This window comes from Eleginops maclovinus, chromosome 6 (assembly GCF_036324505.1).
Source record: "Eleginops maclovinus isolate JMC-PN-2008 ecotype Puerto Natales chromosome 6, JC_Emac_rtc_rv5, whole genome shotgun sequence".
Lineage (NCBI taxonomy): Eukaryota > Metazoa > Chordata > Actinopteri > Perciformes > Eleginopidae > Eleginops > Eleginops maclovinus.
In genome coordinates this window covers 14,760,229-14,772,880 of record NC_086354.1, presented here as the reverse complement: position 1 = coordinate 14,772,880, position 12,652 = coordinate 14,760,229, and the positions used below count along the sequence as shown (strand labels likewise).

General features: G+C 38.3%; 1 protein-coding gene across 4 annotated transcripts in view; it reads left to right on the top strand.

The window, feature by feature from the left end:
- LOC134865760 (dipeptidyl aminopeptidase-like protein 6) overlaps nt 1–12,652 on the top strand; it is an 84,358-nt gene that overhangs the window by 38,526 nt on the left and 33,180 nt on the right. The window contains exon 1 of one of the 4 annotated variants that reach the window (XM_063885459.1): nt 10,664–10,884. The exons of the other annotated variants lie outside the window; for them this stretch is intronic. Coding sequence (XP_063741529.1) covers nt 10,828–10,884 — 57 coding nt within the window. The 5' untranslated portion in view covers nt 10,664–10,827. Of the gene's footprint in view, nt 1–10,663; nt 10,885–12,652 lie in introns of those variants that run through there. 4 annotated transcript variants of the gene reach the window in all.

The window sequence follows — 12,652 nt, the reverse complement described above, 5'->3', positions numbered from 1 at the left end:
TTTCTAACGATGAACTTTTCTAACTTAATTGTGTTGAATCTTAAAGCATCAGTTTTTTTACACTCATGGCATGATTATTCTGAGTTTCCATAATGTCAACTGGATCTAATTTCTGCTAACAGATTATTTTAACAAAATGGTTGAATTACTTTCACGTGTTTTGTGTAAATGTGGGGTGTCCTTTTGGTGAGGGATTAAAGAAACTATCACTCAATAAGAGCATTTCTAATTTGTGTTTTTTCTAGCGACCTTTATGGCAATAGCCATATCTCTGTACTTGTTTGCTTTCAATTTGAAATCTATAAAAATAAGTCACGAATAGAGGGGGTGCGCACATTGATATTCAAATTGTTATTTCGTGGGTGATATTTTCCTTTAAATACTTTCTGTAACTTAACGTTACCCACTGCCCTTTAACCCTGACTTTAATAAAAGTAAAACTGTTAATTGTTTAACAAAGATTTTTGCAATGCAGCTGTGCATTTGTAAGGGATTCAGCAATACTATTTCTTTAAGGGAGACATATTAATATATATATATATATTTTGGTAGACACTTTGGAGCTCAGCAGGGCAAGATGTTTCACTTGATGCTATCAGCGTCACGCAGGGAGCGGGAGGCAACAATGAGACACTGTCTGGCTTTGAAAGACTCAGGCTACAGCTTAGCAGCTGATACTGATCTAGTTGGGTATCCTGGGGTTTTGTCCTTGATGCCTGAAATATGCATTCGTTTTCACATGATGCAAGTTTGACACAAGTGTTTTAAAACTTCCTCCAAATCCACTGAGAGGCTGAGCTTTGGCAGTGAGCTAACAGTGAACAAGCTGCCACAATATTTTTATATTTGCTGTGCTCCAAGGACACTACTAATGCAACTACTATTACTGCTACATCAAATGTAAATTCATGAGTGATCCTACCTTTTCAAAATGTACTGACTTTTCCTAGTGCTACCATGAGACATTGACATTGTTAGTTTTAAATAAAATGTCTTAATACAAATTGGATAATGAAACTTGGTACACATGCCCCTCAGAACGAATCGCAATGACTTAATTAGTCTAGACTATCGTCGGGTCAACACTAAATGTGAGCAATACTTTGTTTTATCAAGAAAATACATGCTGTACTATGTGTTACGCGCTTAGCCAATGTTACCATGTTGACAGGCTACACTGAGATAATTAACATAATAAACAGTATTCTTGCTAAATATCAATATATCACTGCGGAGTCCTACTCCCTTGCTATTGCAAATGATCAAGTCTTTAGGGTTGTTTTCCTCATGTTAAGAAATAAAACATATGCTGGTGCTATGTGGCTATGAAGATAGTTTGGTGTATATGTGTCCAGGCTTTGAGATACTGTATCTGTCTTTGATGTTTGAATAGAGCTAAAGACAAAAGTTACATTTCGCATCTTGTTCTTTTCAAAGCTGTGAGTTTCTACCTGAAAAGAAATGAGAGAAAAACATTGTAATACCCGGGAAAAAAAGACCTTAAGGTCATTGAAGTTAACTGAGAGTGATTACGTTTGTATAACAATAATAACACTAGAATAACTTTGCTTCTTTAAGATGGGAAGCGTGGATATCTTAATCTTTGAGTGTGCAATAGATAAACAGGTCTCTGTGCCTGTGCATAGTCTGTAAAATGCTTCATTAAGGTCCTAAGTACTGATAGAGAGAATAATAAAACAAAAGTAGATTGGATTTCTTATTGTTTTTTTGGGGGGGGGGTCCTTTGAGACTCAGAATGATGAAAACCTTTTCATACCTGCAGTGAATGGGTAACGCTTCTATTTACCTTTAATCACTCTTCTCTGTACCTCTACTGCGCTATTCTTATCAAGAATAGAGCAGCACTGGTATATTAATTATCTTAAACTTGTGTGTAATTCATTATCACTTCCTTTCAGCCCACTGAATCACTTTTTTTTACACCTGTGTCTTTTATTTCTTTGATGATTTGTAACTCCCCGAGCTGAATGTACAGCACACACTGCTGCTAATTCTTTGTTTATTGCCATTGTCTGTGATTCATGTCCAACACATTTCCATAACAACTTACCAAAATGCAGTGTTAACTCTAAACTTTGTTCTCCTTTTCATTTTACGACCCTCTTGCAAGCCATTGATGAGCACACATAAAGTTCATGAGGCTCGTAAGTCTGTTTTACGAGAACTAGATCAGCAGATGGGTTAATGCTCTGTAAATGGATGCTGACTCACCCTCCTCATCTCTTTTGGTACGTATATGTCCATGTGCCATGCTTAATGATCAGCTTTACTGTTTTCTTGTTGACACCATTTTCTCAGTTTTGTGTTTTTTTTAATCAGTGTCTGAAGACCTGCACTCAATTAATGTTGGCTTAATTTATTTTGACCACATAATACATTTTAACTATGAGTTATTGTGGCTTCGGATATTGACAAATAAATGCATGTCTCTTTGTCGATAGAAAGTGTTTTGTTTGTAGTCTTTTCTGTCTTTTGTTTTATAAAGATTGTCAAATGTAACAGAAGATTGTGTAACAGAGAAATTTAAGCCTAAAAAACGTACTACCTCAGAGTATTACAAATCATTAGACTATTTGTTGTCTAAATAGAAGTTAACAAGATAAAGAAAGATAGGTACATGTATTGGATAATAAGAAAGAGTTAAGTGATTAAAAAAAACTATAAATTAGAGTATCATAAAACATCTGTTCAAATCTGATTTAGATTAGCTTGTGCAGGCCAGCTGTTCTGTCTTCTAAGTCTTCAAGCAGACTGTATTATTGTGGAAATATTGCGATCATCATCATGGCATTTTTGGATTTTGTATCTCGATGGCAGGCCCCACTGTCCTTAATGTTAATGAGGTTTAGGACTCAGCTGTTTGAGGTTGTAGTGTTTTCATGGGTATCAGGGGTTGGGAGTTTGGACGTCCTATAAATGGATTTTCTGAGATCTACTGCTTAGGCCAAACTGGGAGCCTCCATTATTAGCAACCTTGGCAGGGTAATGCTGTTCCTCTCACATGTAATTACCTCTTTCCCTTGGAAGAGTACCCATTTTGCTCCCCAAGGCTGTCATTTTTCACAGACAATGATCTGTATGGATCTTTTATTTCTGTTTGAGTTTGGTGGTGGCATGCACTGAGAAACCTTTTCCGCTCTGCTCAGTGGCGTGTTGTGCAGTCGAGATAATCCTTTTCCTCAGGAGAGATTTCTGGGTTATGGATGCAGGTATTGGAGAGCTAGTGGTTGTTAAGGGTTCACAGGAGCAACGTTTTTTGGATATCTGCATTCAACATACATGTTATGGAGTAAACAGCAGCAAGGTAGACTGTTGAGCATACAGTCAGTCAGAGAAGGCAATGTAAAACTGCCACAATGCAAAGTGAATAATGAAACTAGAAAAAAATAAATCATATTCAGTGCCTTGTTTTTCTACAATTATGCTGGTTGAATGACAAATAATATGTTGTGCAAAGGGTCATTTTAACATGCAAATCAGCTACTGATTAAGTGAATACGTCATGTTTTGATAATGCAACATGACAAGAAATAAGCCTTAAACTGAAAAAAGTCATATTTTTTTAAACCTCCACCTTCTCTTTAGATATCTCCTATTTCCTGCATGATTTCTAACTTGACATATTGTATTAGATGGGAATCAGGTGGCAACAAATCAGCCTTGCTTACATCATATAGGATTTTGTGGAAAAGTCTGTATGAAATAAGATCATAGCAGTAACCACCTCACTCACTCGTTTATACTTTGCACTTCATATACAGAGACTGATACAAATACAAATAATTGTAAATTAATTCATAATTAGTAACTTAAATAATCACAAAATAGATAAACATTAGACAATGTAGGATATTTTGATTTAGACTATTCTTCGTGAAAGTATTTAATTTTAGTGTGATAAGTTAAATCACCTGTCCATCTAAAGTGCAGACTAAGCTAGCCAATCCAGGTCATGCCCCGCCCCCCGGTTTGCCATCTAGCAGAAATGACAGTGCAGTTTTTTATTTTGGACGAGAGAATCAGCATAGGAAGCTGTTTTTAAATTATTTAGAACAAATATGTCAGCACTTTAGATGGGCAGGTGATTTAACTTATCTTAAGTCTTATTTCAGTGTGTCTTAGTAACCGGGGGTTACATATACATTAAATGTAAGTTCTGTTGTCCTTACTTAATCAGAAAGTTTAGCAGTAGGGCCGCCTTCCAAGGAAAACAGTTAAGTATTGATTGATGAGTAAATATTTTAAAGTGTGTGTGTGTGTGTGTGTGTGTGTGTGTGTGTGTGTGTGTGTGTGTGTGTGTGTGTGTGTGTGTGTGTGTGTGTGTGTGTGTGTGTGTGTCTGTGTCTGTGTCTGTGTCTGTGTTTGTCCAAACAATTCAAGTGTAGACAGTGGTAGATTAATTGCTTCCCCCTGAAAGCCCTCTCTTGGTAAAACACCAATAATGAGTCTGATTAAAAACTTGTGGACTTGTTAATTACCCCTCTGTATGGCCCAGACAGGGAAAAATGGCCTCTGCCTGCAGTCTGAAAACTTCTCATCCTCTCGTCACTCCGCGACACTCGGGTTTTCTCAGGGCCGATTGATTACCTTGAAGCGTACAGTAATGATCTGTGATGAACTGAAGTGAGGCCCATACGCTGGCCCTTTCCTTAACCTGTGATTTATAGCCGCAGCTCCGCAGACGAGGGGTGGAGATGCAAACAGCAGTATTTAGACACGGCGGGCCAGAGGGCCAAAGGGATGTGACTGATGATTGAGTTGGCCAAGCTGACAGCAGGCAGCAGGGCTGAATGGAAACAGCTTCTTCCTAAATCAGCAGCCATCGGTGATTGATCGGATTCATTGCCATTGTGCACAGGAACAATTTAAAATTACAGGCGGGCAGCTTCATTTTCATGTTTTCTTTACAGAGTTTCTTTGACATCATTTTAGTGGTCCAAAGGCTGTAAGAGAGGCAGAGTTGTTCCAGTTCAAGTCCCCCCAACAAATACACCACAGTACACACCAGCCTCTGGCAGGCAGGTACCGCAGCATCAGGACTAAAACCATCAGACTCAGAGACTTTTATATTCCTCAGGCCATAAGACTGTTAAACACCTGAACTTTTTACAGTTTGCATCTTGCAATTTATTTATGTATATATCATATTCCATTTACGTGTGTATAGACTCTTCTTGCACTATTTCTATTTTATTTTTATTTACTTGCACATTTTATTCTTTTTTTTCTTATATATTATGTTGCTTTGTTGGAGGAGCCTGTGAATTAAGTTTTTCATTGACATATCTACACTGTAACTACTGTGCATATGATAAAAAAAGCCTTTGAATCTTTAAATCTTAAGAAGGTTTGTTTTCATGTTTTTTGTATAAAGTTTTAATGTTTTATAGCAAATTGTTTATTGCTGCAGCATACACACATTGTGTGGTACTTTGTAAGAAATACAACAAACGAGCAACTTGTGTATTTGGCCAACTAAACAAATGTGTTGTTTTTAAAGAGGCAATCAGTAATAATTGCAACTGGGATCTGGTTTCAGAGCAGTTACATTTGTAACCTTGCTCAGGAGTTGGAAATGTGTAGCTTGTCGCCTGCAGCTCTTCTTCTAACAGACCACTGCTGCTCCAAACTGTTTTGTTTACTACCTGCCATATCTTTGCAAAACAATGGCATAAAGGTATTAAGTAGTTGTCGTCTGCTACAAAAAAACAAATTTCCAGGACGAAATGCAGAGGAAATGACCTCAGTGTCCTCAGTTGTAGCTCTAATGAGAAGAAGTATAAAATACAGTATACAGAAATTGAAAAGGTCAAATGCAATATGCTGACTGACAACATAAAATGTGGGTTACTGAGAAAGACAAAACAATAGCACACAGCTAAGACTAAATGGAAATTATTAGCTTTGTAAAGGTGCATAAGATTTACCTTTGTTGATGATATTATATTCATCTTGCAGCAATAATGCTTGTCTGTTCGAAAAAACCCACAGTGATGCATTTATGCAAGAAAACATGGTGGATAATGGCGTGCTGCCTGGCTTTGTTGAATTTAAGTGGCTGCGGCTGTGTGAGGCTTTCTGCTCTGCTGTTTGGTCTGTGGAGAGCGTGGCTGATAATGATCGGTTATCAAACAAAACTGAACTGGCTTTTGTTAACCGTCCCCATCCTCCCTCTTTTTTTATTCTCAGACTGACCTGACAGACTAATGGACACGACTAAAGGCAGAGTTGGTCTGGGATTTACATTTGTATATTCTCTATAGGCCTGTGCAAAATGTTCTTCATGAAAACATTTCCTGCCATTAATCAAGTGACATGATTAGCCTTTTTAATAAGTGCATCTCCCCCACCTATCTACAAATGAATGACAAGTTCTAATTTGTGTTTCTTTTCTTATAATAAAGTAAACAAAAGAGTAGAAAGGAACAGAGAAATCTGTTGAATATTTATTTATTTTCCTTACCAAAATGAAGATGTCAGACAGCTAGTGATCACTGGGGGGAGCTAGCACACAGTTGAAGACTTCCACATTGTTTACTGACAGATAAATAAATGGCTGTTTGTAAGTCCCCTAGACAGAAAGAAGGGGGGAAAGAGACACTGTCAATAACTTTAACACACTTATTGCTTGGTGCAAAGTGGTTGTTTAAGGGGTTTGGATTTGTTTGACAGGGCTGCCTAGAGATGCTGTCTCAGGCATCATAAAAAACACTAAATAATAGGGCTAAATATATATGAAAATGATGTCAATAGGTTGATAGACATTTGGTTTAAAGAAAAACAAAGCCTCTGCTGGCTCCCTCTGACCCCATAAGGCTGCATTTTCTTTTTCTTCTCCAATTAAGCCTGTTATTTGTTTCTTATTGTTGAAAACAACGTGCAATGATCAATTGTCGTACCCCTGACTGTGTTAGGGTTTCTTCTCTTGTTTATTAGAGGTTGGTTGGAGTTTGGCCCCCCGATGTTTGCTTTTTGTCTGAGGCAGTGTTTATCTTGTAAATGCGCTGTTGTTGCTTTCGCCTCTCTTTGTTCAAATTGTCGTGCAGCTAATTGCCAGGTGTTTGCATCGTCTGATAGCGAGGTGTGTTCAATCAGTCACTGATTGACAGTTGGAAGTGCATTAATAAGAGTAAACATCTGAAAATAGTGAGAGGAGATGGACTGTATTCCTTATTTGTTTTACTATCTATGCAGAACAGACAGATAACAAATACTTTTATATCAGATATTGAATTTTTTAATGCATTTCTCTGCTCTTGTGTCAGGGGAGCTGTCCACAGCACTGGTGCTGACATGAGTCATGCTGCCCCTTACAGTGATAGCAGTGCCAAATGACATGTTTGGTAATGTATACGGCCTTTTTAAAGTGCACCTTCATGATCATCCTGCCACCAGAATGTGTGTTTTATTTCTAAAATAAGGTAACAATACAGTATCTCTACAACCACCATGATTGTAACTTTTAAGCTTCAGTTTTTCTATTTCTCAGCAGGATTATGGAAAACCACTAACCAGATTTTCTTGAAACTTGATGTAAGCGTGAAACATTGACCAAGAATGAATCAAATACATTTTCAAATCATGAGGCGGATACACAAAGCATTTTTAAATTTGCATTAACATTGTTAGTTAGGAAAGGTAGTTTGAGGTTTGTATTCTAATATGTTGTAGGCCTAATTTTTGTATCTGCCTTGAATCTGTATCATGCTGCTGTAAGCCTTGATAAAGGCTTTTGTTATTCTGAATATTATTATAAAATATACTTTTAGTCAGCCTTTATTTTCTTCTACTCATCTTAACCACGTTATGCTCAGAGGCAACAGAGTACTGCATTGTTACGTCTTGTGGTTGTGCTGTAATATGCCACACTTTTCTTTTTTTTTTACCTGTAATCCTTTTTGTATTATCGGATAGTAAATAGTTTACTGACATTGTGAAATAATTTGTGTTATGTAAATGTTTCCGGTGACGGCCGACATAAGAATGAATTACTAAGTTCTTGTATTGGTGCAGTTCTGACCAGGCAGGATATGCACTTACATGTGTTTAGGTCAAGGCATATTTTAATGGTAATGCTTTTTAATCAAGGAATTGACAAAACATAAAAACATGAGTGATTTGACAACTATCTGACTCTGTGGATGGTTATTCTGACCAATCTGAAAGAGAGCGCTAATAACATTTTTTGTCTAAGAAATGTACAGTAGCAGTGTTTCTGAGACCCTTCTCTCCAATATAAAGACAGGACTGGAAGACAACTAATTGGTTTTTAGTTTCTAATCTCTTCAGTGTCCCTGGATTTAAAAATAGACATTACCAAGGCATTGTTACATCAATCTGGGAATAGCCCAGTCTTGATTGAATCATTAATAAAACATGAGAAAGGGTTTAAAGTGCTGCTGTATTTTTTAAGAATACATTATCAAGGTTATACAGTATATTATTACAGAAAGTGGTGTTTATGTTATTACTGGTTTCAATTTAACTGGTGAATGCAGGAATTATTAAATGTGTTAGCAACTTGTACAGGATCAGAGATAATGTATTCCAAAAAGTTCATTTTAGTGGGAAAGATTGACCTTCGGTTTTATTAGACTATTTAGCTGTTTCCAGATTATATAACCCTTTCCTATAGCCTACGATAAATCTTGAATGTTAACATTTGTTTTGAAATGCATTTATACTCAAGCTTTCAATTGATTTATCACAAAGTGAAACCTTTTAATGAGTCTTTATGTATTACTATGCCCCCATCCTCCACTCATTCATTTGAAACACTTTTATCGAGAGGCCTCAATCATATTGGTCAACATTTTATGTAAGTGTTTTCCTAAGACACAGAAGGGTGAGAGTGCAGAGTGTTAGGAGAGGTCTGATCACAATATATCTAGCGGCGAGACTGAAAATTCTTCTAAGTTTTAAATTTGGATCCAAAACTAGGTTGGCATTTTTAGCAGGTTCTGTCTCTGTTTAGTCAGTGAGTTTGCATGGACTTTTATTACGTTATTCTTTAGTAATTTGTCGTCGTATCATTTCCAAGTAGGTAATGAGCGGAGGTGTTAGCTGAGAAATAACTTAATTGCACAGTTAAATTTCTTTGGCAATCAGAAAATGTCATAATTTACTTTTGTCATTTATGGATTATGAATACTTTCAACTTTAGTGTCTGCTCTGTTCTGTTAAGTAATAGTTCCACAAGAAAGACAATGCTCCCCCACTATGCTGTGAGTGAAAACCATAATTACCCCTCAAGATGATAATAACAGCATTACACCCAAGACATTATAATGACAAGGGAGTCTTCTTTCCCTCATACCTATGCCAAAACATTCTCCTCTCTCCTGCTGACTCACATCACTTTCTTTCTTCCTTATCCGAGATAGTTCAGTTCCTTTTCCTCCAACAGATGATGGGTTCAAAAGGCCAGGAGCTCTGCAGAGAATGTGCAGGGCTTCTGAAGGAAAAGCTTTCTATAGAACGAGAAGGCTTCATGTGTGTTTGTGTGTACTTGTGTACACGCATGCAACACAAAAAGGCCGTGCGGATTGTGTGTGCCGAGATGTGACACACGGTAAGAGCACAAACAATGTTTTGCTATGAACTGGAACTATTTCTGCTCTATGTGGGAGGACGGTAGCACTGCTTCTCAAGAGCCAGGCCAGCAGCAGTCCTTTGTTTTATTGGCAATACAGCAGTATTGGCACAGAATACAGTGGAGAGAATATGATTTTTATGGGTTCTGCTCCAGAATCTGAAATGCACAGAACCCAGTAAGTCATACGTTACTTAAGATAAGACTCAAAATCACACCCGACAAGAACTCCACTGATACCTGAAAGTATTTTGTTCTTCTTGCATTGATTCCTGTTTCCATTTCCCGTGTAATGGACTTGCCAGTAATGAGTGCCCACTGTGCAATCTGATCCGAACTGACAGCTCTCCATATTATCAGTAGCTTCGAGCTCGGAGCACAGCGGCGGGGAGTGGAGCCCGGTACAACTAAATATAGGTCCAGGTGGGAAGGGCAAAACCTTGAGCTCTCCTTTGTATTACACTGGAGGGGGCCAAAAAGAGAAAAGGGAAAAATGTCAAGGCAGAGATGGAAATGGCTGCAGTTTCATTGTGTGCTGCTGAGAATTTTGCACCTGGAGCTGAAAGTTTTGTTAACAAAGAAGACTGCTTTTAGTTCAGTTTTTGCTTCTTTTTCCATTTCTATTCATGTCTATTGTTTCACGGCACAGTTACAATTCTAAGAATTTTTTTGTGAAATTATCCTGTAAAAAATAACTTGATAGCTGTTGCATTTGACAGGATGTTAGTCTCTGATTCTTGTCTCCAAATAAATGCTTAGTCCTTATTACAAGTCCAAAAACATGCACGTTATATGTGTGAGTTATAGAAGCCGATTGAGCTGTGGTGATGAAACTGCTGCTCTGAAAGACAATCAGGACCACCCACATGATCATGGCTGTCCACGGTCTGAACCTCGCGCTGTCTGCACCCACGGTCTCCCATTATTCTCGCGAAAATCATTCGATATCCCCGAACACTTTGTTTTCGCCCTCTCTCTCTCTCTCTCTCTCTCTCTCTCTCTCTCTCTCTCTCTCTCTCTCTCTCTCTCACACACACAAACACACACACACTCTATTTCCCTCTCTCGCTCACCCACACCCTCTCTCCTCTCGCCTCTCTCTCCCCTCTGGTCTACTTCTCTCCTCGCTTCATTATTCTGCACCTGTCAGCAGCGGACGCCGCGCGCTTCCTCTTCCCTCCATTCTCTCTCCTCTCTTTTTTTTTGTTACCGTCATGACTTCTGGAAAAGAAGCGAACGGGCCGGTGAAAGCGGCTCAGCAGCCGGATCAGGTAAGATTTCAGACGAGTAGATATCTCCCTTTTGCTGCGAGTCCGTTTAACGTAACAGTATTTCTCTTATCAAGCGCGCGCGCGTGCGCGTGTGTGTAGAAGATCGGCGAACACAGCTGATATTCACAATATAAGCGATGTATTCGAATAATCTTCGTTTGCAGTTGGGAATTGTTTATAAATGTGCCTTTTTAAATTCCCACATATGGTTCACTGCTGCAGTTTGAAGGTATGCACCAACTTCTAAACTTCTGCATACATATTTAATGAACTCCTGTTGTAACCTAGCCCACAGGTGTAGCATCTCTTCCATAACAGGCTGTGTGGTGTCCTGTTGTCATGGACAAATTGACTTTGACAATATGAGAACATGCTTCTGCTGCTCAGGGGTTTTTGTATTTAGTTTTAGACACAAAAATCAAATTGTTTTGGTACTGAAGCAAGGATTAAAGTTTGCGCAGGCAAGGAAGAAAACCCTGTGTTTATGTGTGAGAGAGAAAAGACAGAGTGGGTGTTAACTGCTCTGCATTGTCCTGTCAGCTCACTGAGTTTAAATTGTTTTTTGTATGAGGCCATAGAGCAAAGTGATGTAATGGCACAATCCACTTCTTGTTTTACATAACTGAGCCGTTGGGAGTGATACCATAATTGAGGTTTAAAGGTGCTTCACAGAAATAAACTCATGTTTGCTCATCGACATTGAGAAATTTAGTTGCATAATAGATGTTGATTTTTACGTGTTTGGCTCTTACATTTTAAAATCTGCGCTAGGACTTTAAAAAAGGTCAGTTTCATCAGTGTTCATCATTGGCAGGAAATAATTTCATTTCATATTTCTCAAAGAACATTTTGAAGTACCTCACCTGGATTTTGTTGCTTTCCTTTTGTTAGTGCACTTTCAAAACATGTGAAGATCTTTTCCCTGTATCTTGAATGGCACCTTTTGAATATTTTAAGTGTAAAGTGTTTCTTTTTTGCGTCCTATTCAGACATTTATGAAAGCGGGAGTGCAGAGTCGACAGCAGTACAACAGTTGCTCAACCATGTTGAAAATCATAAAAGACGCCGCATGAGCATCTATTGAAGGTTGAGAGGAAATCAGATGTCAAACTTGAAAAAGAAAGCTCACTTTTTTGGTGAAATGCACATATGCTCATCTGCACATGTCATACACACCTGACACTATTATTGTGCTCATTTTAGCTTCTTCAATGGAAAGGAAAGCTGCATCTTAATTGGCTTGAGTCTCGAACCCTTTTCAGTTTCCACAGTTTGTTCAAACGACTCCATTTCCTTTTGAATAGGGAGCACGGAAAATATAATGCCCCCCCCCCATCACCCTCCCATCATTTTAGCTTAAACAGCAACCTTGTTGGTGGGTAATATCAGTTTCAAATGCAAATGCCAGCCTTTGCGTCTACTCTTTAGTGATGCGAAGAGACGAGGCAGAGAGACTAGTATATCAAAGCACAGGAAGTACCGTGTAGTCGAGAAGCACATCTGAGATTTGAACTCTGGAGCCTCCGGACGGCAACATCACAGCTGCTGTCAGTGAAGCTTATCAAGCACTTGAGCTTTTTTTTGCTCTTGGCCATTTATCCAGCTTAAACCTGACAATATAAGTGAATAAAATCATGCTATGTTATCTGCTAAACTTAAAAACGCTGCTGTCTTCATTTGTGCTGTCGTATCTCACCTCCTTCTATCTGGTAAAGTAACCTCTCTATTGTTGAGCACTATAAACTCCCCATATCTTTGCTGATGTTTG